Raw genomic sequence first — 26506 nt, forward strand, 5'->3', positions numbered from 1 at the left:
CTTAAGGCCATGAATGGTAATTCAATCTATTTATTCATCCACTTTTTTCTCTCTTCTAATTTATTTAGGATTAAGTTTAATAGATCTTATACTATTATTATAACTATATACCATACCTTATTTGAATATTATGATATTACTTTCTAGTGCTAGTTAATACTTTTATATGGTTACATTCTCAATTATTTAGAAAAACAAAGATAAATATTTTATTTTAATGAATCTCGTAATTTTATTAAACTCAAAATTTAAGTTAATCATAATATATAATATATACTACATTGAAATAAAAATTTAATAAAGTAGAAAAAATATGATTCACGAATAGTCAAGGGAATAGATATGAGAACTATGACAGTTTTCATGATGTTGTAAATGGCCTAATGATAATATTAAGATGCAACATTGTGAATTATGATATTAAACAATTGATAGCAACTATTGATTTTTTATTTAATTAAACAATCACAGATTTAAATTAATCATATATTCAACTAAGAATGTCATTGTCTTTTTTATTAAATTGATTATTGATAATTTCAACTAATTTTTTTAGACTACAATTACTACATAAGAGTAGATAAAATAAAACTTAGCTCTTTTAATTATTTAAGATTCTATGTATGTTAATAAATTTTAATGTATTTTTAATTATCAATTTTGTATTGCACTTAAAAATAACATATTCTATGTATAGCTTTAAGATTGAAAAATTAATATTCCATCTAATAAATTGAACTACTTTTATATACAAATATTGTGTAAGTATAATGTCTACCTATATTTATATCTAAGTTATTTCACTATTACTATTAAACATAGTACACTGATTTAAAACATTACAATTAAGTAAACTAAACGTTAATAATTAATAGTAATAGAACATTAATATCATTAAGATAATTTTATTTTGAAATTAAAATTAGAGGGGACTTCTTTTTTGGTACATCAACTATCCCAAATTACATACTCTAATGAAAATGAAAGGGTAAATAGATTGAATAGCTTTCATTGGCCTTAAGGGTACTTTGATCATGAAAATATTGGAAATGACCAAAAAGTAGTTGAATTGATATTAACTTATAGTTGATGGACCTTAAAAGATATTATGAAATGTTATGGACCAAATTTGCGTATTTTGGATAGTTGATGTACTAAAAAAGATGTTATCTCTTCTTAAAAAACCAGCAAAACTACGAATCAAAATTTTGAATCCCATTCTTAAATATTCTTAAACCAAGACTAAAAATTTTAGTTGGAATACTCTTTGAATCAAATCTACAAATCTAAATTCCAAGATTAATAAACATTCAAAAGTGTAAACCATTTGAGCCAAACATTTCCAAAAAGTAGACGATTTACCTGTTTTTCACATAAAGAAGCTCTATGATTCTTTTGAAGCAATTAGGAGAGAGAAGCTAAGTTATTGTTCATCTTCTTGAAGGTAAACTCTATTTCATTTACTAGTATTCTAATGATATGTTGGATGATTTAGAGTTAATCAAATTAACGGTGTTAAAGAGTTTAATAGAATCTACTAATTAAAAACCTTATCTAACATGCTAATTTAAAACTTTTTGTACCAATTTGAAAATTAATGAAACATTTTGTATGTATGATGTAATTATCCCTTTATAGTACTCCATCCGTCCTTGAAATTTTGTCACATTTTTCTATTTCCCGTCCCATAAAATTTGTCACATTTCACTTATTACCATTTTTTATAATGAACTCAACATTCCACTAACTTATTATGTCTCACATTTTATTATAAAACTAATACTTTAAAAGTACGACCCGCATCTTACTAATTTTTTTAACTCACTTTTCATTACATTTTTTAAAATCCGTGTCATTACATTTTTTAAAATCCGTGTCCAAACTGTGATAATATTTAGAGCATCTCCAATGGCGGCGTCGGCACCGGCACGCCGATTTTTCGCGGATGCCGGTGCTGACGCCGAACCATTGCAGACGGCGTCGGCGAAATCGGCGTCAAAATCGGCTTGCCCACGCCGATTCTTGGGCTGACGCCGATTCTCACGCCAATTTCGTATTTTGTGTGATTGTTAATTGTTTGTTTTTCATAATTTAGTGATGTGGCTGGGCTATTGCATGCCCAGTTGCTTGTCCAGATGATGTGGTAGGAGGATTTTAGTACTGATGATGTAGCAGTGGCAATGCTACGAGAGGACTATTAGAACGCTCAAGGGATAGGGGAGTACTATTTCTTTCCTGTATAATTGAATCGATTTAAAATACTCCATTTGTCTAAGGTTCTGTTGGGATAGTTTGTTATCGAACGATGCAATGCGGCGGCTGTTAGCTCTTCAACGCGGCGGCGGTTTCTTACAATTACTGAAGAAATCTCTGTTGAAGAATCGTGATTTGCAGGAAGCCAAAAGGCTGCATTCCGCGCTAATAACAACTGGCTGCTTCCATCACACAAACTTACACTCCTTAGCTCCATTTCTCGTCCAATTCTACGCCGCCTCCGCCTCTCTCCGAGAAGCTCTACTCCTCTTCCACTCCCTCCCCCGCCTCCCCAACCTCAACCTCGCCTGCAACGCCATCCTCCGCGCCCACCTCCACGCCTCCCTCTTCTCCCAGGCCATTCACTTCTTCAATCACATCGTCTCCACTCTCGATTTTGTCCCCGACAACTACACTTGCCCCCTCATCTTCACCGCCTGCTCTTCACTATCCTCTCTCGAGGACGCCAGAAATGTGCATCAATTGATCTCCTCCGCCGCCGGATTCCACCCCAACGCCTACACCAAATGCGCCCTCATCGACATGTATGCCAAATGCGGGAGCTTGGAGGATGCACGCAAGGTGTTCGATGAAATGCTGCACCGAGACAGGGATTTGCCTTGCTGGACTGCTATGATATGCGGGACTATACGGCTCGGCCACGCGGGCCGAGCTCTGTCGCTGTTTAGTGACATGATGAGGACTGGGGGTGGCCTCCGCCCGGATATGCCTCTCGTGGCAGCTGTTCTCCCCGCGTGTGGGAGGCTGCAGGCCGCCCACACGGGGATGGCTCTGCAAGGGCTTGCTCTCAAGTGTGGCTTCCATGATGACCTGTTTGTTGCTAATGCTACTATTGATATGTATTGCAAGTTGGGGGAGACGGAACGGGCTTACACCGTGTTTCGCAGAATGCCTTGCAGGGATGATGTCTCTTGGGGGACGTTGATAGCTGGCTATTCGTGTAATGCAGAGTACCACTTTTGTATTGAGGTCTGCGCTCGGATGATGAGTTTGGGGATTTTTCCAAGTGCGGTTGTGGTGGCGAGTGTTCTTCCTGCGATTGGGAGACTCGGGTTAGCGGAAGAGGGGAGAGGGATGCACGGATTGGTCTTGAAACGAGGCTTCGACTCTGATGTTGTCGTTTGTAGTGCTTTGATGGAAATGTACTCTCTCTGTGGATTGACGGGAGAAATACGGCTTCTGTTGAGCGTGTGGTCGGATTGGGACGTCATGATATGGAACTCGGCAATTAGTTCCGTTGAGGATCATGGTTTGGGTCTCGGCATCTTTAGGAAGATGTGGGAGTCGAAATTTAAACCGAACTCCATCACTTTGATGAGCATTCTCCCAATGTGTACTAAAATGGGGGCACATAAACAGGGAATGGAGATTCATTGCTATGCTATTAGAAATGGCCTTGACATGGTTGTTTCAGTCTCCAATTCAGTTATTCATATGTACTGTAAATGTGGATTCCTTGGAGTCGGACGGAACCTCTTTGATAGGATGGCGGAGAGGGATATCGTCTCGTACAATACGATCATCTCTTCCTACGGATTCCACGGGCATGCCAAGCAAGCGCTGCTGCTCTTCGATGAGATGAAATCTCTGGCGACGAGGCCAAGTGGAGCGACTTTCGTGGGGCTCCTCTCCGCGTGCAGTCATGCAGGGCTAGTGGATGAGGGTCGCAACCTCTATCGTTCCATGGTCGTTGACTATGGCATACAACCCAATGTGGAACACTACTCGTGCATGGTGGACCTTCTTGGCAGAGCAGGGCGGATTGGTGATGCGTGCGATTTTATCAGGGCGATGCCTGAGGAACCGAATGCTAGTGTTCTGGGGTGCTTGCTTGCTGCGTGTCGGCTCCACAACGTGGATCTTACCGGTGAAGATATTCTCCGAGATAAACTGGATGACTCTGGCTACCATATCCTTATCTCGAACATGTATGCATCGAGAAAGAGATGGAGAGATGCATCGAGGGCTAGAGCTCGGATAAAGGAGAAAGGATTGAGAAAGAAACCGGGGAAGAGTTGGACGCAGATAGGCCACCACACTCATGTATTTGATGCTGGAGATGCTACACATTCTGAGTTTGGGATTATACAAGAGACCTTGAAAATACTATTCTCAGAGATGAGGAAAAGGTGTCATTTTGATAATCTGTTTGCTTGTTGAGTGGTGATATCATTTCTAACATGAATTCTATGAAGACTAAATTGTTATTGTAGTATATAAATAGCAAGAGGTTTACTTGTAAATTCATGTAGTTTTAAAAATTTTAATGATATTCTTATTTGTAAAATTATTCTCTTGTATGATATATAAAACGCAATAACAAATGATAAGAAATAATTAAAAAAAATATTAGACCATTGAATAATACTACTAGTTATAAAACTTTGTGGGTTGTGGATGCACTAAAATCTCAACATAATAGTAAGTAGTAACCATATCTAACTAAAATACCCATCTAATAAACATCAAATAACTACTTAAAAAACCTCACAAATTAATATGGCCCGCGTTTAGGTGCAAAATAAGCAAGAATTTACAAGTCATGTTAGTCTCAACTCAAGCCACCATGTTTCAAGCACTCAGCCACCCCAAGTTTCAGTTGAAGCATCTTTTCCCTAGCAACCTGCAGCAAACATGAAAGAGATAAAAAAGTAAAAGGATTAGAAGCTTTAGATTTTCTTTTAGGGTTCTATACAATCTTTTCAAACACATTTTCAACTATTGCAATATCCTACTATGGTTAAAGCTAATATACACTAAATTCTATATAACCTTAACTCACCTCTTGGACAGCCATGATTCTGCTTTCAGCATCTTCAAGTTGGACATTTGTTTCTTGCTCCACTTGTGACAAAAACTTTTTATGCGCTGCTCCTGAAGTGAAATCGTCCAAATTTAGCAGAGGAAAGAGTAGTTATCATCAAATTTTTGGCAATATAAGTACTAAGTAAAACAGCATGTCGAAAGGCACAAAAGGTTCTTACATGCACGTCTACAAAACAAGCTCACAAGGTTTATATCTAATAACTGCTTGACTGAAGCATATATATGCATAGCAACAGAATAAAAATGAAGAAGCTTAAACTGGTTAAAGTGGAAACTTCGGCATAATTTGTCAACACACTTAACACGTGACTTGCAAACAAAAGTAGTACTTGAGATTGAATATCATACTTTGCTTTTCCATTGATCTTTTGAGCTCAATCTCATGCTCCTCTAGATTTGCTATTAGGCTGCCACATTCCTGGAGGTGCTGTTCAACCTCTGCTTTGAACCTTTTATGTATTCCAATCAACTGTTCCTGTTTCTCTGTACGAAAAAATGCACGAACCCACGATACATAAGAGAAACAGAAACATATCTCCCAAATGCATGAACCCACGATAGAATGACATCTAAGAGCCCAGAGACTTCCATTTCACAGAGAAACTAACAAAATTAGTCTTTTTAGCTCTTGTAATTTTGTAAATGAGATTTACTTCTTTAGTGGATGTTTGATTCTTATATGGAGCCTACACGGTGATATATGTAATGTTAGTTAGCCAAAATGATAGCACAACTCTAGATCTATTAGTACATTTAGCCTAATCATTAGTTTATAGCTAACAGTACTGACTGATGCAATGACCACCAAAGCCACAGAGCCAAGAGCAGTAGACAGTCTACAAAATCACCCAGCAAAGCAGTGCTTAATTTGTACCAAAAGGTTAAACGTGATTATTCCTACATATCCAAGCGATTTCTGTTGTGAACATAATCATCCAGCTAAGCATTCTCAAAATGTTTATAATGTTTTCTCCTATTACGAATTAAACTAATTCCTACTTTACACTGAATATTTGACCCCTTTACATAGATGCATATCCTGATTTTTTGTACTTATGCCGTTCCCTTCCCTGGTCACTAGGCCCTATCACGATAAACTACTTACCGTCAAAATATAAAGAAAGAACAGGTAAAAACTGTATAATTAATAGCGTAATTTTGGCAAGCTGATTATAGCTGATACCCAGTGCAATTGGCAAGCTAAGTGCTCACACGTCTTTAAACAAGCCTAACTTTTTAAGCTTCAAATATGATACACCTAAATTAACATTTATGAGTCCAAGACCAAGTTCCCCAGATAAATTGAAAACACACCTTCCAATTGGTCATGCATGCTAAAGCAATCACGTGCAAGTAAATGCAGTTAGGTCTAACACAGTGCATGATAGCCGAAAATATATACATATCGGTCAACTTATTAAGCAAAGTTTCAAGGCACCTTGAAATCTAGTTTCCAGCTGTTTGCTTTTTGAATTACTCAGATTGGTCAGCTTTCCCCTGGGTACACAAAACATCATGCTCATGAGACAAAGCCTTTGCATGCACAATCTATTATTTAAATAATTTTATAATTCCATGATCTGAAATTCTAGAGCACTTACACATCTGTTTTAATAAGAGATTCCGCATTCTGCAATCGTAACAATATTTCCTCAACTGTAGCGCGCAAAATATCAGCAGACCTTCTGCTACTTATTGACTTCAGTTTGGTTTTAATACGAGACAGAGCCACAGTAAAGAGTGCAACAGCCCTATATTTCATAAAAATGAACTGCATCAGAATAGCCCTTTCCCATATTATTATTATTATTATATCTACTTAACACTGACAGGAATACCTGGTCAAACCATCCTCCTGGTTCTCTTCCATGTACATTTCATTGGCGTCATGTACCCCTTCTAGTTTTAGCAGAGGCAAGAAGAGATGTTACAAACACGGAAGAAATAAAGATAATACTATAAACCAGACAAATGAAATAAGGGAGCCAGCCCATGGTTGGAACTAGAAGGTCTTTTGCTAGAATTAATAAACCTTTCAATGAATCTGATGCTTGACTAGATCCAATCACTCCAACATCTTTGCCATTGCCAAGACTTTTATCGGAATTATGTAGAATATTCTCAGATATGTGATTTTCAGGAGACAATTCCTCTGATTCTTTGCAATCTGCAGTTCCACAGAATGATGCTTAACACAATACATACAAAACAGGATGGCTTGATGCTTAACATGATGTTCCACAAGGTGCATTGCAACTGACGAAATTAGCCAAACAACCTAACAAATGCAATAAAAGATGACACTGCACATTTTCAACACAATCATGCTTCTGTCGAGCACAATAAACCATATCATTCAGACGGTAAAGCAAATAAGTGGAATGTATATTGACCAATATACATGATGCTAGGTAGAGGCAATAAACTTTACTTGATTCATCTTCAGAGCTCTCAGAATCAGTCTCATCAATTAAAGATTTGGACTGGTTATCACTGTCTTCATCAATTAAGACATTTGGTTTCACAAGGGGACCTCTTTTCAGACTATTGTCTTCTTTGTTCTTACTCTTACCAACCTTAAATTTATTAAGGAATACAAAGGTGCGTCAAACAATGTAATAATGATTATTTTGTTGAGTGCCACTACATTAAAAATTGTGCTGAAAGTAATTGAGGATACAGATGGTTCCTGTTGCAAATCTGGTCCTCGTTTAGCTGATTCTGAACTCAGAAAGCTTTTGAAGTTTTGCATGCTAGTTCTATGAAATATTTTCGCAGCAGGACTTTGATCGTGAAGTTCTTCTTGCTTACTTTTCTGCAAACTGCTATGTGACTTAATCTCGGAAGGAGGGGTTGAAGTATTATGCACAGTGTTCTTTTTCTTTTTCAACAGGATGTCAGATATGCCTTCTTTCATATTCTTACCTGAAGCTTCAACACCCATTGACAGCTCAAGATCCCTTTGGTCAGTCACTGAATGAAGAGGAAACTCAAACGAAGAGTTATTCTTGGTGTCCTTTTGGGGCTGCACAGTGTTCCTTTTCTTTAGTAACAGAGAATCAGAAATATCTTCTTCCAGATTCTTCTTTGATGCTTCAACGTCCATTGATTGCTCAACATCTCTTTTATCAGTCATAGAATTAAGAAGAAGCTCAAATGAAGAATTATTCCTGGTGACCGATTTTGGCTGCAGTGAGTTCCTTTTTCTTTTTAACATAAAATCAGACATGTCTTCCTGCAGAAAATTCTTTGAAGCTTCGACATCCATTGACTGCTGAACATCCCTTTGATCAGTCATTGCATTAAGAGGAATCTCAAATGAAAAATTATTTTTGAAACCCTTTTGTAACTGCGGAGAGTTCCTTTTCCTTTTTAACACAGAATTACATATGTCTTCTTGCAGATTCTTCTTTGGAGCTTCGACAACCATTGGCTGCTGAACATCCCTTTGATCAGTCATTGCATTAAGAGAAACCTTCTCAGTCTCAACATGTACATCATTTCTTCTGTCAGTGGAACTGCTAGCATTGGAAACTTTATTCTTATGCAACATTAGTTTATCCACAGCTGGTATTGATTTGCTCTTTTCTGACTGCTGTCTCTTTTCTACATTTTTATGCCTTACACCCTGATTTGTCTCCGCTTGAGAACTCATTCCCATAAATTTTTCTCCCTTGCAAGGTAAAGAACCATCCATCAACTTACCATATGATCCCACAGATATATCTCCTTTGGATGAGAATATTCTTTTCCGTTGACACTCTTTTCTATCATTAGATTTTGTTGGTTCACTCTTATTACCTTGTTTTCTGGTGGCTTTCCTCCGGGCTAAAGATCGAGTCATTGGCCTTGTGGAAACTTGCGCTTGAGAATCACTTTCAATAGTGTCTGAACTCAGGCTTAGTTTTTCAGTAGGACACTGCTTATTGTTCCTCTCTTGATCCGGATGCAATACCTCACGCTGAAGACTGGGATGCTGTTTGTTTGGTGAAGAAACATCTCCTAAAATCTCCCACAGTTTGATCCTCAGAGATTCTCGGCCCCCAGTTTCTGTTGTCTTATCATTATTTTGTACCTGTTCTTTTTCTTGCTGAACTCCTTGTTCAATTGAACATACCGGATTCTCAACTTGCTCTGCATTATTAACGTTCCATTCCTCCACGGAGCAGTAAGCTCTACCAGAGTTCCTCTGTTTGCATACATCAGATCCTAAGCCAGACTTAGCAGCAAAAAAGTTGACAGAAGCTGCTGGCAAACTTGGAGTACATTCTGTATCTAGATCTGCGACTGAATGAGGTAGTAGCTTTGGCTTGAAAGATCTAGTGGAAACCCAAGGGGAGGCATCCTTCGGTTCAACTATCAGGTGTTTTTCCACACGTGGTGAATGTCCTTCACGGCATCTGACACTATTTTTTTGGCCGCATCTTTCAATTTCAGCAGTTTGGGCCCCTGGTTCCTGGACTTTGGCATTGGAAACAGAATCAACAAGAATTCCTACAGACATCTTCCTGGATTGACTGCAGTAACGGTAGTTGCTGCTAAGACTCTGACGATCACTCATTGGCTCCTAACATGTTAAAATACAGAAACCAATAAGGCTAACTCTATATTAGCCAACGAAAGAGCTGAACAAGCCGAGAATACAAATTCTTCAAAATAAAACAATGAGCAAAGTAACCCAAACTTAATTTCTTCCCGGAACTAAATTAATGATTTCAAAGGATGTCGATACAAGGTTCTCGAAGTGACGATTCAAAACAAGCAAAAATTCAGTCCATACATAATTCATCTACGATAGATCTCGGATTAAAGGTAGCATGCAACACTCACCTCGTGAAGATCGGTCTGTCTACCAACATCCGTTCCCATAGCTTTAAAAGAAGTTGCTAAAAATCTCAGTATTCAAAAATCAACTCCTCGATTGTGTTCCTATATACTTTTCTGCGAGATCCACGTACAAAATTTATCACCAGAAAAAAAGGAAAGAGAACTAAACAGAAAAACAGTGTAAAGCTTGTGAGTAGATTTGTGTGGAGTGGTAAATCATGAAAACTAAAATTATCAGCAGCAAGGGCTACGAAAACAGCTGCAGGTATGAGAATTTTCCCCAAATTTCTAGTTCAGTTCAAGTCATACGAAACAGGATCAGAGATAGTGCATCGAGACGAATAAAACAAAAATTGAATGAAAAAAAAGAAAAACCCACGAAATCAAAGTATCATGCAGGCTTGGAGAGTAAATGACAGGGAGGAGAACGATTTCTTACGGTCAAATCAGCCATGGCGCACGATTCTGAAGCAAAATTTCCGGAAATCGTATGTGAGTGAAATCGGTGAGAGCGAAACGGAAAAGACGAAAAGTGATATGGCGGGAAACAACAGAGCACGCAAACCACACTTATTATGAATGTTTATTTATTGACTGTAATCAAATGAATTAGTTTCAATAAGCCGATTTAAAAATAATTAAAATAAGTTTTTGAGGTATTTTCATTTTCAAAGTTAATTGATTTTGCATTATTCTGTTTGTTGTAATACAAATGATCATGAAGCAGAAGCAGAAGCAGAAGCAGAAGCAGAAGCAGGCATGTGCAATGCCACAAGTGAGGCATAGAAGCCATCTCTAATACTAATGAGAGACTCATGCTTCCCTTTCTCAGCAATCACTCCATTCTTCACCACAGCTATGACATCAGCATTCTTGATCGTGGACAGCCTGTGCAAGGGCATCTTGAACCACTCTCTCTCACTCTGCATCCAGCGCGCTTGTCGCCTCGTCTAGAAGCAGTATCTTGGGGGACTTCACAATGGCCCGTGCAATGGCGATCCTCTGCTTCAGTCCGCTGATCGGCTGCGGCCATGATCTCGGCCTCCGTGGCGTTCCCTCCCTTGCCATAGGCTATGTTGTCTCTGATTGTTCCGCTGAATAGGACTGGCTCTTGGCTCACTAGCCCCATTTGCTGCCTCAGCCATTTTAGATTCAAGTTCTGAATATCGACTCCGTCAACGGTGATCACGCCTGAGTTAGGATTGTAGAATCTCTGAAGCAGGCATTTCACCGTTGATTTCCCATTTCCACTCTCCCCCACCAGTGCCACTGTCTGCCAAGCCAAACCAAACCAAACCAAACCAAATATTAGGCACCCAACACATAGAGAAGGTATAAAGTATTTGCACTCATTGTATATATTACTATCATTTAAAGTGTATTAATGTCATTTGTTTATGTATGGTGAGATTGAATCTCACGACTCAACCCTAGATAATTATGTTCTCCCTCCGTCTGGCAATAAATGTTCCATATTTGACCGGCACGATTTTTAAGAAATTATTTGACTTTATGAAGTAAAGTGGGTAAAAAAGTTGGTGGAAGTGGGACATACTTTTATATATTGGTTTTATAATAAAATGTGGATGAAATGAGTTAGTGGAATGTAAAGTCCACTTGACAAATATGTTAAAAGTGGAATGAGACATTTATTAGCGGACGGACGAAAAAGGAAAAATGAGACATTTAATGGCGGACGAAGGGAGTAATAATTAGTCATAACCACCCGTCCAACTAAAATAATCTTACCCCTCAATCCTAGACTACATCTTATGATTATTTTGTCTAACAAATCGAACTGTACTTACTGTTCATTACATATACATTATACATTAAATGCAATCTTATCATGATTTATGCAAAATGATTATGTATCTCAAGTATAGTATACAATCTACACCTTATAAAAGATCATTGTTTGACAAAATTTAGTTTCTTTAAAAATGAAAATAGATAAAAATGGGGATGTAGATTAAGAAAATTGTAATTGTATTTTAAAATGTGAATTGTTTTTTTTAATAGATATATACCTTGGCCGAATGAATTGTGAGTGAAAGGTGTGTGAAGATTGTGATTAATGTGAATCTTAAGGATTCAAGAAACATATGTTGCCCGGATTTGTTCTTGCAATAATATTCAATAACTCAAACAAGAAATATGATAATAAAAAGATGGAAAAGAAGAAGAAGATGATAAGTGTTATGATTTAGATTCAAGCTCAAGAAAGAAAACACAATGGCTACTTTCACAAACAAAAACCTAATGGCTCCACCAACTAACAACACAAGAACTAGCAAGCATACCTTAACAAATAATCTAAGCCCGACAATAGATTAAATGCAACCACAAGGGATTTTGGATAAATCTTCAATGATGAAGATGAGCTCTCACAATGGAGTCTTTGTTCTTCAATAATGTTCAAAGTCTGTTCACAAAAACCCTAGACATGGGTATTTATACAAGAGAAAAAAAGTGCTAAAAAAAAGGCACAAAAAGAGTCCAAAAGCGCAAGTCGATCAAAAAGCCCGGTCGGGCGTTTTTCCACATGCAAAACGCGTTCGCGACCAAAAACTATCAAAACGCCCGGTCGGGCGTTTTCCCCTTGCAAAATCGCCCGCCCGCGCGTTTCATTTTGCATTGCGCAGCTTTCTTAAAACGACCATAGCTTCCTCATCCGGGATCCGATTGAGGAGTGCAAGATACTCACACGAAGCTATTTCGACGATGAAGACAATGGTAGTCTTAGGAGAGGATTTGGACTTTATCTTCAAAGGCAAATTCTGATTTGAATCAGACCTCCAAATCCAGATTGGCTCCTTGCCATGTCTCCACCTTCTTCTCGGACCCCAATCAACCCATGGCCCTCGATGTCGTTGTATCCTATGATTGTGAATACCCGGATTCACATCAGTGATATTAGGCCTAGTAGGGTAGTTGAAGCTGATATGAGTTAGCTCAATTTTCCCCTTAAGATTATGTACGATGGTGTCAGATTCATCGCTAGGATCAGTGGTTGATTTTCTGTCTAGAATGCCAAATATAGAAGCAGTTGCGCTCTTAGCCTTGCTGGAGTCGGGCGCAAATGTGCTCGATTGGGACACCGCAACAGCAGCCATGGTTATAGCGAAGAAAACCTGCACAAACAAGGAACAGTTTCACTAACAATATACACGAAACACAAGTTTGCACCGCGCAGAACTTACACGAAACACATCTGCAAAAGTAGTTATTCGGGCCTCAACGAGTCGAGCTCCTGCATAGGCGAAGTAAAACAAGGCCAATGATAGCCCAAAACCAGCGCGCCACTAATCAATCCTTGCCTTATCCCCATCTTCACTGCCCCTTTACACTTTTTCTTGTATATTTCCATAATCTTTTCCTCTGCACAAAACGAAGCCACGGTTCTTATTGTTCCGACGTGGTTGACTTCTTCAGTTACCACGACGGCTATATTGCCTTTGGCATGTTTGATAAATTTGGCTCCACCAAGCTTCTTGGTTGGTGGCTTCATCTTTCTCCCGACATCTGAACGGGAGCCAAATGTCTCCCCATGTCTCCCGACGAACGAGAGACCGACGGGTGCAAAATTTGCTCCCGACATCTCCTACGAGACAGACATGTGCAAAATTTCTCCTGATATCTTACATGGGATGTAAGGGTGCAAAACGTCTACTGACATTTCCCAAGGCACGAATGGGAGCCCATGTCTCCCGACGAACAGGAGACCAACGGGTGCAAAATTTGTTCCCGACATTTCCCACGGTAGAGATGTGTGCCATACGTCTCCCGACATATTCTAAGGCACTAACGAGAGCGAAATGTCTCCCGACGTTTTGAAGGCACGAACGGGTGAGAAATGTCTCCCGACATTTCCCATGCCACAGACGGGAGTCGAATGTCCATCATGTCTCCTGATGAGCAGGAGACGTCCCTTGGGACCAATGTGTGCCAAATGTTTTCGAACATTTCTAAGGCACGGACGGGAGCAAAACGTCTCTCATGTCTCCCGATGAACGGGAGACGTCCCTTAAGACCAATGGGACACGCCCAACGACCCTATCCATGGGAACAACGGGAAACGTCCCGTATGACTTACCGACCATTCACATTCATGAGGTCTCTCCCCCACATTGGAGTCAGTCGTGTTGATCCCAAAGGCATCAACTCTCGTATTGGACCCGGCCACTCAATCCATTAGAGGATTCTACGGAGCCACTAAAAGTGGAACCCAGTTCTTGTGTTGGCCCCTAAGGTCCCAACACACATGTTGATCCCGAAGGCCTCAACACCTGATCCGTTAGAGGATCTCAAGGAACCACTAACAGTGGAACCGTCAATTTGTGTGTTGGCCCCGAAGGCTCCAACACTCGTGTTGATCCCAAATGACTCAACACACGATATATTTGAGAATCTCGCGGAACCACAAAAAGTGGAACCGTCATTCTTCGTGTTGGTCCCGAAGGCCCCGACACCCATGTTGACCTCGAAAGGTCCAACAATCGATCCTATCAAGGATCCCATGGAACCACTTAATGTGGAACCATCGGTGCCACCAAAGGTGGATGCACCAATTAATCCAAACGGGTTAGTAATTTCTCAGGGGTAGTCATAGGTAATGATGTGGACTCGACGGAGTCGTGGTCATGGCGGGGACCCGACGGGGAGCCAACGGGGAACAGTGGGCACGTTAGTGTTGGAGTCGAGGAAAGTGGCGACGGCAAACGTAGCAACGGGATCCATCTCCATGCTAAGGTATTAGTTCCGAAAGTTTTAGATTCAATTTAAAGTCCAAACTCCTTCTTCAACGGCAAGTACATCTCGTCTTGCGATTGTTGGATTTAGATATTGACTGTGATACAAAGATACACTAACCGGGCGTAATACAACCCAAAGAAGAACGGAGAAACTTAACGGAAATAAACTGAATTGAAATAACAAATTAGAAACTATAAACCGTAGATATAATTTGTAAGCCGAGTCGATGAGTCCTCTTTCAGCAAGACGAGATACGCCCCGGTAGTGCTCTCGGTTTGGCGTGTCGTCCCCAAAGATAAAACGGCTTCGTCTCGGAAATACTGATGGCAGCTTTGTTGTCACAGAACAATTAGCTTTACCGTGTAGGTGGAAATCCAATTTCAGTGAGTAGCCTCCTCAGCCACAGTATCTCAGTTAGGCCACTTTTTATTCCTCTGAATTCTGCTTCTGCACTTGATAACGCCACAACCTTCTGCTTCTTGCTTTTCCAAGTGGCTAGATTCCCTCCAACAAATGTGAAGTATCAAGGGGTTGGCAGCGGAAGCGTGCAACATTTAATGATCACATAAATTTGATCTATTTAGCAGATTATTTAGACAAATTCTATTCGCGTAATTATCACATGTATCATGCTCATAACTTGAATTAAAACATGCTTTAGCATATAAAATCCCTAAAATATGCTTACTACGGAATTAGTCAATTTACCTCGTTGATTCAATCAAGAATCGATGATGGCTTGCTCCGTCTCCACGTGAAGATCTTCAATACTCGACCTTGGATCTTCTGACTGGTGTCCCGGACTATACGCTGATATTTGTGTGGGCAAATCTCACCAACGTACTAGGACTTGAATAACGAAGACAGAACTCAGCTCATGGAGGAGGCAAAATTTCGAGCTCTCTCTTTCTTAGAGGGGGACGAAAATTTGATAGAGTAATAATGTATATTTTCTGTCTCCTTTATTCTCCTATTTATATTAGGTCACATATTGGGCCCAGTCAGGGATCTAAGGAAGAATTTGGAACATGCCTCACCCAATTAGCTTTTTACCAATTAAATTGAACCCACAATTTAATATAAGCTTATATTGGAATATTACAAGCAGCCACTACAGAAGTAATATTGCACTGCCTTCCAAATCCGAAATTACAAGTATTCCGGGTTTCCTTTAATTGCATTTAATTTATTTCCTGCGCTTAAGATAGAAACATCCATTAATTAATTATTGTCTACTATGGACTTAATTAATTAACATATTTTAATCTCCAAGAGTGGACTTAGCAAGAAACTCTTATTTATTATTCATGGAGTAATTAAACTCCAACTAGCTAGGTTCCGAATAATAAAACCTTGTTTCGACCTCCTCTTGTGGATGTTATCAAACGAGACTCCCCTCGCGCACGATTCAATGTAATAGCAATCCTAGCACCGCTAGATAATGATCGCCACTACCCAATATACCTGGATCGTTGGGTGACGAAAAACCCGCAACTTTGGTAAGTCAAAGTAGTAGATACTCAATATCGTATGCTAAATGCTAACGTACATTGATTAAGAAATTAATTATCAAGACCTCGTCTTTCAATAGATAGCATAAAGACTCGTCTTGCTGTTAGATCCATTCAGTGCTATACCACACCAACGTCATCTTATTTCAATAAGTCTTAGAAATAATCGGACTGACATTGCAGCCTTTCACGATAGGTAGTCTAGGCCTATCTAGGTTGTGAAATTCTTATTTTTCTTTGTTTAGAACTGACCGTGTTACCTTAAATTGGACGACGCCCACAACCGGTCTACTAAAATAAAGACTTAGACTTTGTTACGTTTGCTTATACATTTAAATATGCAATAAACAACCATTAAATGTAAAACATAACAACATTATGATAAAAAATAATCTGTTGCATTTATTGGAAAATAACAATTAGAGTTTTACAGTATCCAATCACTCGAAAGGTGATTTCTAGTATACAAAACCCTAACAATCTCCCACTTATACTCAAAACAGCTTTCGAGTATACAAAATGGTAGTGCACACATCTAAAATTTCTCCCACTTATACTGAAAGCGAGTTGAGGTCTTGAGTGAATCGAACGCCCATCCCTTCAACGTGGCACTCGAACGGTTTCACCGCCAAAGCCTTTGTAAAGGGATCTGCCAGGTTGTTCTCTGACGCAATCTTGACCACTTATATGTCTCCTCTCTGCACTATATCCCTGATGATATGATACTTCTGCTCTATGTGTTTGCTCGCTTTGTGAGCTCTTGGTTCTTTCGAGTTTGCCATAGCACCAGAATTGTCACAATAAATGGTGATGCTCTTGGGCAGATTCGAAACCACACCTAAATCCATAAGGAAGTTCTTGAACCATACAACCTCTTTTGCAGCCTCCGAAGCGGCCGCATACTCGGCTTCCATGGTCGAGTCCGCGATGCATTTCTGCTTCACACTATTCCAAATTACGGCTCCACCTCCTAAGGTGAACACATATCCTGAAGTAGATTTTCTCGAGTCCTGATCAGCTTGAAAGTCTGAGTCAGTATATCCCAAAGGACAGAGCTCGACTGCATTGTAAACTAGAGCATAGTCCTTAGTTCGTTTAAGGTACTTGAGTATGTTCTTTACGACAGTCCAATGTCCTTGGCCCGGATTCGACTGATATCTTGCCACCATGCCAACAACAAAGCAAATATCAGGTCTAGTACAAAGCATAGCATACATGAGACTTCCAACTACCGAAGCGTATGGAATCCTTCTCATTGCTTGTATCTCAGACGGCGTTTTAGGGCACATCTCTTGAGATAAATGGATGCTGTGTCTAAAAGGTAAGAAACCTTTCTTGGCGTCCTGCATGCTAAAACGACTAAGTACTGTGTTGATGTAAGGTTCTTGAGATAAGCACAACATCTTCTTTTCTCGATTCTGAAGAACCTTGATCCCGAGGATGTGTCCCGCGTCTCCCATATCCTTCATCTCGAACTGGTTCGACAACCATGTTCGTACTGATGACAACATCTTTTTATTGTTTCCAATTAGAAGAATGTCATCTACATATAAAACTAAGAACACCACATTCCCCTTATCAACTTTCTTATACACGCAGCTTTCACTTGGGCACTTTTCGAATCCAAACTTGCGAATAGTTTGATCGAAACATTGGTTCCACGATCTAGATGCTTGCTTGAGGCCATAAATGGCCTTCTTAAGCTTCCAAACCATGTGTTCTTTGCCCTTTATGGCATATCCTTCAGGTTGTTCCATGTAGATGGTCTCCTCAAGACCGCCGTTTAGAAATGCAGTCTTAACGTCCATCTGCCATACATCCTTATCCATATAAGCTGCAATAGACAATAGTATCCGGATCGATTTGAGCATGGCCACTGGGGAGAAGGTCTCATCATAATAGATGCCTTCATTTTGGGTATACCCCTTGGCCACTAGTCTTGCCTTAAAGACTTTAACTTGTCCATAGGGTCCACGTTTACGCTTATATATCCACTTGCTCCCAATGACAGTACAGCCTTCGGGTAGGACGGACAAATCGTAGACGTCTTTGTCTATCATAGATTGTAGTTCTGAATCCATTGCTTTCACCCATTCGCAATGATCGACATCTGCCTGCGCCTCCGCAAAGTTCCAGGGATCTAATACATTGTTGTCCGAGGAGTGATCCATAGATTCTCCCAAACCAATGTATCTGTCGGGCTCATGCGAGACCCTCCCACTGCGGCGCGACACTACAATATTTTGAGTAGAAGTTGAAGTTTCGGGAATTGTTTGTACACTTGGTACTTGTTCTTGGTTAAAGGAACTTGTGACAGAAGTTAGCTCATCAAGAGCCACTTCACTGCTGGGTTTATGATTCATTACATAGTCTTCCTCTAAGAATGTCGCGTGAGTACTCACAATGACTTTCTTGTCTCGGAGACTAAATAATTCATAACCTTTCGTCCCTTTGGGGTATCCTATAAACAAACATACCTCCGTCCTTGATCCTAGCTTAGTTGGATCCTTTTCCAATACATGAGTCGGGCAACCCCAAATCTTGAGATGTGCTAGATTGGGCTTACGCCCAGTCCACAACTCATAAGGAGTAGTAGGTACGGATTTCGATGGTAAATTGTCTAAAATATGGCTTGCAGAAAGCAAGGCATGTCCCCAAAACGAAATAGGCAGACGCGCATAACTCATCATCGATCGAACCATGTTTAACAAGGTCATGTTCCTTCTTTCAGCCACGCCGTTCTGCTGGGGCGTGCCCGGCGCAGTCAGTTGGGATTCAATACCCGACTCCGATAAGTAGTCCAAAAATTTGGCACTGAGGTATTCGCCTCCACGATCAGATCGTAGGCTTTTGATATTCTTTCCATGATACTTCTCCACAAGAGTCTTAAAGTCTTTAAACTTGTCAAAAGACTCTGACTTGTGACGCATCAAATAGACATATCCAATTTTTGAGAAGTCATCAATAAATGTGATGAAGTATCGAAAACCACATCTTGCCTCCGTAGACATTGGTCCACATACATCGGAATGAACGAGCTCAAGTACTTCCTTGGCCCTATTGCCCTTAGCCTTAAAAGGCCTCTTGGTCATCTTGCCTTCTAAGCATGACTCACACTTATGAAAAGGTTCCTCCTCTATACCTTTAATAAGATCTTGTTGAACAAGAGAATGGATCCTCCTTTCATTTGCATGACCAAGTCTAAGGTGCCATAAGTACGTTTCGTTCATTGAACTTGAAGGTTCCTTTCGTTTCTTTGAAATTTTTGATGTTGTATTGAGTTCTGATTTGCGATTATTAAATTGTGTAGAAGTGATTGTGTACAAATTGTTTTCCATGATACCAAGACAGATATAAGAACGATCTTTCTTAATAACGCAGTTGTCATTAAAAGAAATCGAATATCCATCAAAAACCAATTTAGAAACTGAAATTAAATTTCTTCTAAAAGAAGGTATCAACAAAACATTCTTCAAAATAAAAAATCTATCACTACTAAAATGCAAATAAATGTCTCCCACTGCAACGGCCGCCACTTTGGTAGCGTCGCCCAGCTGGACTTCGATCTCACGATCATGTAGCCGTCTTGTCACCTGCATTAAGTCAGGATCAAAACAAATATGATCAGTGGCTCCTGTGTCAATAACCTAAGTGCAAGTAGATGTCAAAGTCAAACATGACTCAACTACTAAAGCTTGGTGCATACCTGTAGCCTTGCCCCTTTTAGGACAGTCTGGCTTCCAATGCCCCTTTTTTCCGCACTTGAAACACTTCTCCGAGGGCTTCTTATTTGCCCTTTTGTTCTTCTTTCCCTTAGCCACTTTGCCCGATTCTGAGTTCGGTGCCTTCCTTTTTCCTTTGCTAGGCTTGAAGCCAGAGGAACGAGGTGCCGAAGTCATCATGGCAGCCTTAGCCTGGACCATAAGGTCCTCTGCTGACTGAAGTTCAGTCAATAGTTCTGCCAAGGTGTAATTCATTTTGTTCATCTCAAAGTTGAGCTTGAACTGCTGGAAGCTAGGGGGAAGACTTTGAAGGATGATTGTTACCTGGGACTCGGGATCGATCGTCCCTCCTAACACCTCAATCTGGTTGAGGTGGCCCATCATCTCGAGGACATGGTCCCTCACAGACGAGCCTTCCTTCATTGTCTTCGACATGATACTCCGAAAGGTTTGAGACTTAGCCGTTCGATTCTGAGTACCAAAAAGATTCTTGAGATTCTGCATAATTTCAGTGGCAGTTTCCATGGCAGAATGCTGATGCTTGAGTACTGAAGACATAGATGCCAACATGTAGCACTTAGCCATCTCATTCGCCTTATGCCACTTTCTATGTGCATCTCTGAGTCCTACCGCAGCGTTAGCCGCCGGTACGGAGGTCGCGGGGCACAAAGTTGTACTCTTCAGCTGTAAGAACGATGTCCAAATTTTGTTTCCATTCTATGTAATTTTGGCCCTCGAGTTTGTTTTCTTTGAGAATTGCAGAAAGAGGATTGAATGACATTGTGACTATTTGAATTGCACTGCAAAACAGAGTATTTTACTATTTGTCATAAACTTATGTAAGAAATTTGATTAGATTAACCATAAAAATTTTCAAAATCTTACAACTGTAAAATTAAAATTTTGTACCCTCCAGAGGAAGTCAATACGCATTAAAATCTTACAATATTACTGGTCACAACACTGACGAATAGTCCAGAGACCATAGAGTGGCATGACCGCCTAATGTTGCCTAAGCAAGACCACCGAATTTAGCATTACAAAATCTCATTTCTACAACACACTCCCATAACAATGCTTACATGCTGCTAACAAGATCAAGCTATCTCATAAATCCTGTGTGAACTTCTGAATCTCGTAGTTTCTTAGGATTATTGTCCCCACAGAGCAGGTGGCGATAATATTGGAAACCCCATTCTAGTTCATACCATTTATATTTGAGAAGTCCGCCATATGAACTTGCTATTTTTTAGGATTATTGTCCCCACAGTGCAGGTGGCGATAATATTAGAAAAAGGCTTCATAAATTGCAGACCAATTGGTGGAGACCATATACAAACGTTGAGTTCGTAATTATAGCTTAGATATTTGGGTTATGGTTTTTCTTTAATTATCCTTAGCCTTAGGGCAGAGAAAGGCTTGATTAACTTTTGTTGGTATTTAATTTGCTGGATAATTAAATCTTTTATTAATTGGTATCTTCCTTTAGGAAATTATTGTTCTAGAATATAATTCTTATTCATGTCTACTATAAGATATGTCTAAAATAAATTATTTAATTCTTAATAAGACATGAAAAATTAAATTCAAATTAATTCCATTGTTCAAGATTAGGAAGAGATATTTTATTATTTAATGTATTCATACATATCTATCCTTTTTAGGATCTTAGATATGCCGAGTCGATGAGTCCTTTTTCCGCAAGACGAGATACGCCCCGGTAGTGCTCTCGGTTTGGCGTGTTGTCCCCAAAGATAAAACGGCTTCGTCTCGGAAATACTGATGGCAGCTTTGTTGTCACAGAACAATTGGCTTTTCCGTGTAAGTGGAAATCCAATTTCAGTGAGTAGCCTCCTCAGCCACAATATCTCAGTTAGGCCACTTTTTATTCCTCTGAATTCTTCTTCTGCACTTGATAACGCCACAACCTTCTGCTTCTTGCTTTTCCAAGTGGCTAGATTCCCTCCAACAAATGTGAAGTATCCACCAGTCGACTTAAGTATCGGACAATTCTATCGGATTACTTGCCCAGTCTGCATCAGCGTATCCATCTATCTCAAGATCTTCACTCTTCCTCAATAGTACTCCATATCATGTAGTTCCCTTTAAGTATCGGACAATTCTCATGGCTGCATCCAAGTGGTTCACTTGAAGACGGTGCATGAACTGACTTACAATTCCAACAGCATATGCGATGTCCGGTCTCGTATGCGCTAAGTAGATAAGCTTGCCCACCAAGCGTTGATACTCTTCACGGTCGGCCAACTTGGCACCTTCTTCAAACCTCAATCCATGGTTCATCATCATTGGAGTGTCAGCAGGCTTACAGTCCAACAAACCTGTTTCAGCTAGGAGGTCGAGAACATATTTCTTCTGTAGCAGAAAAATTCCTTTCTTTGACCATAGTACTTCTATTCCCAGAAAGTACTTAAGGGGCCCTAGATCCTTCATCTCGAATTCTTGGAATAAGTGTGCCCTTAGGTTGCTGATTTCCTCTGCATCATCTCCTGTGATGATCATGTCGTCTACATAGATGAGAAGACATGTCGTTTTTCCACCTCGTTTCTTCAAAAAAAGGGTGTGGTCTGAGTGACTTTGGGTGTACCTATACTTCAACATAGCCTGTGAGAACCTGCCAAACCACATTCTAGGTGACTGTTTTAGCCCATAAAGTGTTTTCCTCAGTCTGCAGACTTTCTTACCTCCTGTGTATCCTGGTGGCATCTCCATATAGACTTCTTCATTTTCTTTTAGCTCTTCATGTAGGAATGCGTTGGTTACATCAAACTGGTGCAGGAGCCAGTCCTTGCATGTAGCTACAGCCAACAGTGTTCTGACCGTGTTCATTTTGGCCACTGGAGAAAAGGTCACTTCATAGTAAACTCTGTATGTCTGAGTGTATCCTTTTACAACTAGTCGGGCCTTGTACCTCTCAATCGAACCGTCCGCTCTTCTCTTGATGGTGAATATCCATCGACACCCTACTGGTTTTTTTCCTTCTGGCAAGTCACATTCCTTCCAAGTTCGTTTCTGATGAGGGAATCCATTTTCTTTTTCATTGCCTCCTTCCAGTGTTTGTGTTTTATTGCTTCAATCCATGAGCATGGTATCTCTTCGTCTTCATATAGGGCTGCTTCAAACGCTTGTGTCATTTCAGTGAGTTGTCCCTGTGCAGTATTGACTATGGAATACTGCGTCTTCCTTCCTTTCCAGTCTGGTGAGTACCTCTTGAGTGGTGCTCCTTGGAGGTAAAGTAAAACCTCCCATGTTTCTTCCACTGGTCTCCGCGGGTTCACTGACTTCTTCATGTTCCTGTCTCAGATTGTTATTTTCAACATTATCACTATTGCTGACCAGAGGAATCATAGACGGAGAAGATGGTGTAGCGTTGTCACCGAGCTCTTCAGGTTGACTATGGGACTCTGTAGACGGCTCGATGGGACTACTGTGTGCATCGTCTGTTGGACCAACGTCAGGCACAAAGACTGGATTTGGCGAACAAAGATTCAAGTGAACTAGGTCGCTAACTGGAAGGCAACTGAGGTGGTCACTACTATTGTTTCCCTCCCCCTGACCACGAAGTTGGGTGTAGTAGTATTCACTCTCAACAAAATCACAATTCATGGTTGTGTAGAGGTGTTTGGCTTTAGGATCATAACACCGATACCCTTTTTGGTTTGTCCCATATCCCACAAAAACACACTTAACAGAGCGGGGAGCAAGTTTGGATCGGTCATGTTTCGGAATATGGACATAAACAGAACAGCCGAAAACGCGGGGCTCGAGATTAAGAGGTGGTGGTATTTGATGGTGGGCGCTAAACACGTCAAGTGGGTTATCAGAGTTAAGGGTTTTGGTCGGCAGTCAGTTTATGAGGTACACGGAAGTAGCTAAGGCTTCTGGCCAGAAGGTGTTGGGTACATGGGATTCAATTACTAGGGCTCTAGTCATTTCAAGGAGAGTTCTATTTTTCCATTCTGCTACTCCGTTTTGTTCCGGAGTGTGAGGACAAGTGGTTTGGTGAACTATTCCCCTCTTAGAAAAAAAAGCTTGCATATTTGAATTAACAAATTCACCCCCATTATCTGACCGAAGAATTTTAATATTTTGACCATATTGAGTTTGCACGAGAGCATAAAACCGAGTGAACCTTTCACAAACCTCAGATTTTGATTTTAAAAAATACACCTAAGTCATACGTGTGCAATCATCAATAAAAAGAACAAAATACTTAAACCCATTACCACCCAAAACAGGTGCGGGACCCCAAACATCAGAATGAACAATGGAAAAGGGAGATTTCTCTCGGGTATTACTGAATTTAAAAGAGTGTCTATGACTTTTGGCCAAAAAACAAGTATTACAATTTAAAAACTAAAGTTTGCTAGTAAGTTTAGGAAACAATAATCGTAAATATCCTATAAACATATGTCCTAACCGGCGATGCCACATCCAGACCTGTGAGTCAGTCGGTCCGTGAGTCAGCATCGCAGTCCCGTGTTGAGCCATCCTGTCCACATAGTAAAGCCCTTGACGCTCAGTGCCACGCCCAATCGTCATCCCCGTCTTAATATCCTGTAATGCACAAAAATTTGGTTGCATTAAGAGGTTACAATTTAGCTCTCTAGTGACATGACTAACAGAGACAAGTTTCAGCGCCAGAGAGGGAACATAGAGACAGTTCGACAATTGCAGTGTTGGAGATAGTTTGACAGTGCCTGCTCCGGCGACTGGGATCATATGACCATTCGCTGTGCGAACAAAGCTCTTTCGAGAAGTAGAGATGTTAGTAAAATCAGATGCATCGAAAGACATAGTGTCCGTGGCGCCACAATCAAAAATCCAATTGTTCTCCTTGTCCAATTTTGTTGTGACAGAGGAATTAGCTAGGGCATCAAAGGAATTCTGGCAAGTGATGTTGGGCGAAAATTCAAGTGTAGTGGGCTGAGGGTTGGTTTTTCGAAAGTTTTTGGATTTTGTGAATATTTGGGGCTTGTTCGGCAATTTATCTGATATGGGGAGGTTTTTATGGGATAAATTAGGACTGGGGGGTGGTCTCTGGAAATTAGGTGAAATACTGGGGCGGAAGTGCCAATTGTGTAAAATAGGGGTTTTGGTGGGGTTAAATTGAACACAATTACAATTAGGGGTTAAATTCCCCCAATTGATACCTGCAGCGGAGAAGAACCTTGCCGCAGCTAAGGAGCTAACTCCTTCATCTCCGGCAGGGCGATCGTCGGCCTGGGTGAAGTGCGCCGCCCTGAAACTGCTCGCTGTTCTGCCGGCGTCGGCAGTCCGGCTGTCTCCTACCGCGGTGGCCACGCGTCCTCCACGATTCGCTGCTTTTGCCACTCTACTCCGCTTCATATCGTCCCACCATTCCGGAAATCCGATGAGGAGGAAACATCCTTCATTTGTGTGCTTCTTCCCACCACAATGTGTACAAGTCAGACGACTCTTGTCATCCTCCGGCCGCTTCTGCCATGGGCGATTCGTCGGATTCTGAGGGCTTCCGGTGCGGTGGTGATGGGTGAGCGCGAGGCCAGAGCCGATGCTTGGATTCGATGGGCCGCTTGTGCCGATTCCCTGAATCTGGTTATTACCTGACTCCCGGCGAACTCGCGCGCATGCCTCACGTGCCGACGGTAACAGTTCTGACCTGATTAACTCCTTCTTAACTGCCTCATATTTATCGTCTAGAGCAGTGACGAATTGGTATAGGCGTAGCCATTCTTTGGTCATTGGTGTTGTTTCCCGTCGGTCAATGGAGATCCAGAGATTCTGGAGTTTGTTCCATAGCGATTCTAAGGACATCTCGTCTTGCTTGATGGTATTTGTCTGTCTGTGCAGGTCGTAGACCTGGACAGGGTCGGCTCCGCTGCCGTATGTTACGGCTAGCCCATACCAGAGCTCCTTGGCTGTGGCATATTGTGAAACTTCGTTCACGAGGTCCGCCGCCATGTTGTTGATGATCCAACTAAAGACGCAATGGTCTCGTTGCTGCCATTGTTGGTAGTTGGGGTCGGTATGGGTGGAGGGACAGAAACTCCATCGATGTGAGACGTCAGTCGCTTTCCCCCGATCGCCCTGTCCATGAGGTTGGCCCAAAGGGGGTAGTTGTCCTCATCGAGTTTTGTTTTTACCGTGATTTCACCCAACGATTCAGGGTAATGATTTTTTTCTGGTGTTTTGTTTGGGACTAAACTCATGCTCTGCCAGAGGAACTCCGCGAATTGCGCGCCAAGTTCCGCGGGGAAGGGTGATGGGTTTGGGGATTCAGTGGTTTTGTGGGATGTTTCTGTATCGGAGGAGCCTGACATGTTTGTTGTTGTGTTGCAGATCAGAAAAAAGGTCGGGAAAGGTATGCTATGGGCGATGATGAAATTTTTCTAAGCCCGAACCTGCTCGTGATACCATATTGGAAGTAAAGAAGATAGAATTGAGTTTAATCGATTGTTGTTATTTGATATGTTGATACTTGATACCTCCCCCTTAATATAGGGCTTGTTACAATGTAAATTAGGTAGAGAATAACTCTATTTCTAGGAGGTTATTTATTCTATCAATTACAATGTTTTCCTATAATATCTT

General features: G+C 40.7%; 3 protein-coding genes and 1 pseudogene across 3 annotated transcripts; 1 reads left to right on the forward strand and 3 right to left on the reverse strand.

Annotated features, from left to right (window-relative positions):
• The first annotated feature begins 2270 nt into the window (after positions 1 to 2270).
• LOC121768636 (pentatricopeptide repeat-containing protein At1g06140, mitochondrial-like) lies at positions 2271 to 4554 on the forward strand. The gene has a single exon (XM_042165170.1). The coding sequence runs from the start codon at positions 2311 to 2313 to the stop codon at positions 4432 to 4434; it is 2124 nt and encodes a 707-aa protein (XP_042021104.1). The 5' UTR covers positions 2271 to 2310; the 3' UTR covers positions 4435 to 4554.
• A 118-nt stretch (positions 4555 to 4672) lies between these two features.
• Positions 4673 to 10443, reverse strand: LOC121770545 (meiosis-specific protein ASY3-like). Its single transcript, XM_042167273.1, has 11 exons — positions 10367 to 10443; positions 9931 to 10041; positions 7781 to 9667; positions 7532 to 7676; positions 7133 to 7267; positions 6939 to 6999; positions 6702 to 6851; positions 6539 to 6597; positions 5449 to 5583; positions 5057 to 5148; positions 4673 to 4897 (listed from the first exon to the last, which is right to left on the reverse strand). Exons 2-11 carry the CDS (start codon positions 9967 to 9969, stop codon positions 4826 to 4828), a joined length of 2775 nt encoding a protein of 924 aa, XP_042023207.1. The 5' UTR covers positions 9970 to 10041; positions 10367 to 10443; the 3' UTR covers positions 4673 to 4825.
• Positions 10444 to 10643: 200 nt separating this feature from the next.
• Positions 10644 to 13528, reverse strand: LOC121774966 (annotated as a pseudogene).
• A 6582-nt stretch (positions 13529 to 20110) lies between these two features.
• LOC121793074 lies at positions 20111 to 20696 on the reverse strand (the record flags this gene model as incomplete). Its single annotated transcript, XM_042191283.1, has 2 exons — positions 20567 to 20696; positions 20111 to 20532 (listed from the first exon to the last, which is right to left on the reverse strand). Coding segments are annotated over exons 1-2 (552 nt in total), but the record flags the coding sequence as incomplete, so codon positions are not given.
• Between the last annotated feature and the right edge of the window lie 5810 nt (positions 20697 to 26506).

Source organism: Salvia splendens, chromosome 2 (assembly GCF_004379255.2).
Source record: "Salvia splendens isolate huo1 chromosome 2, SspV2, whole genome shotgun sequence".
Lineage (NCBI taxonomy): Eukaryota > Viridiplantae > Streptophyta > Magnoliopsida > Lamiales > Lamiaceae > Salvia > Salvia splendens.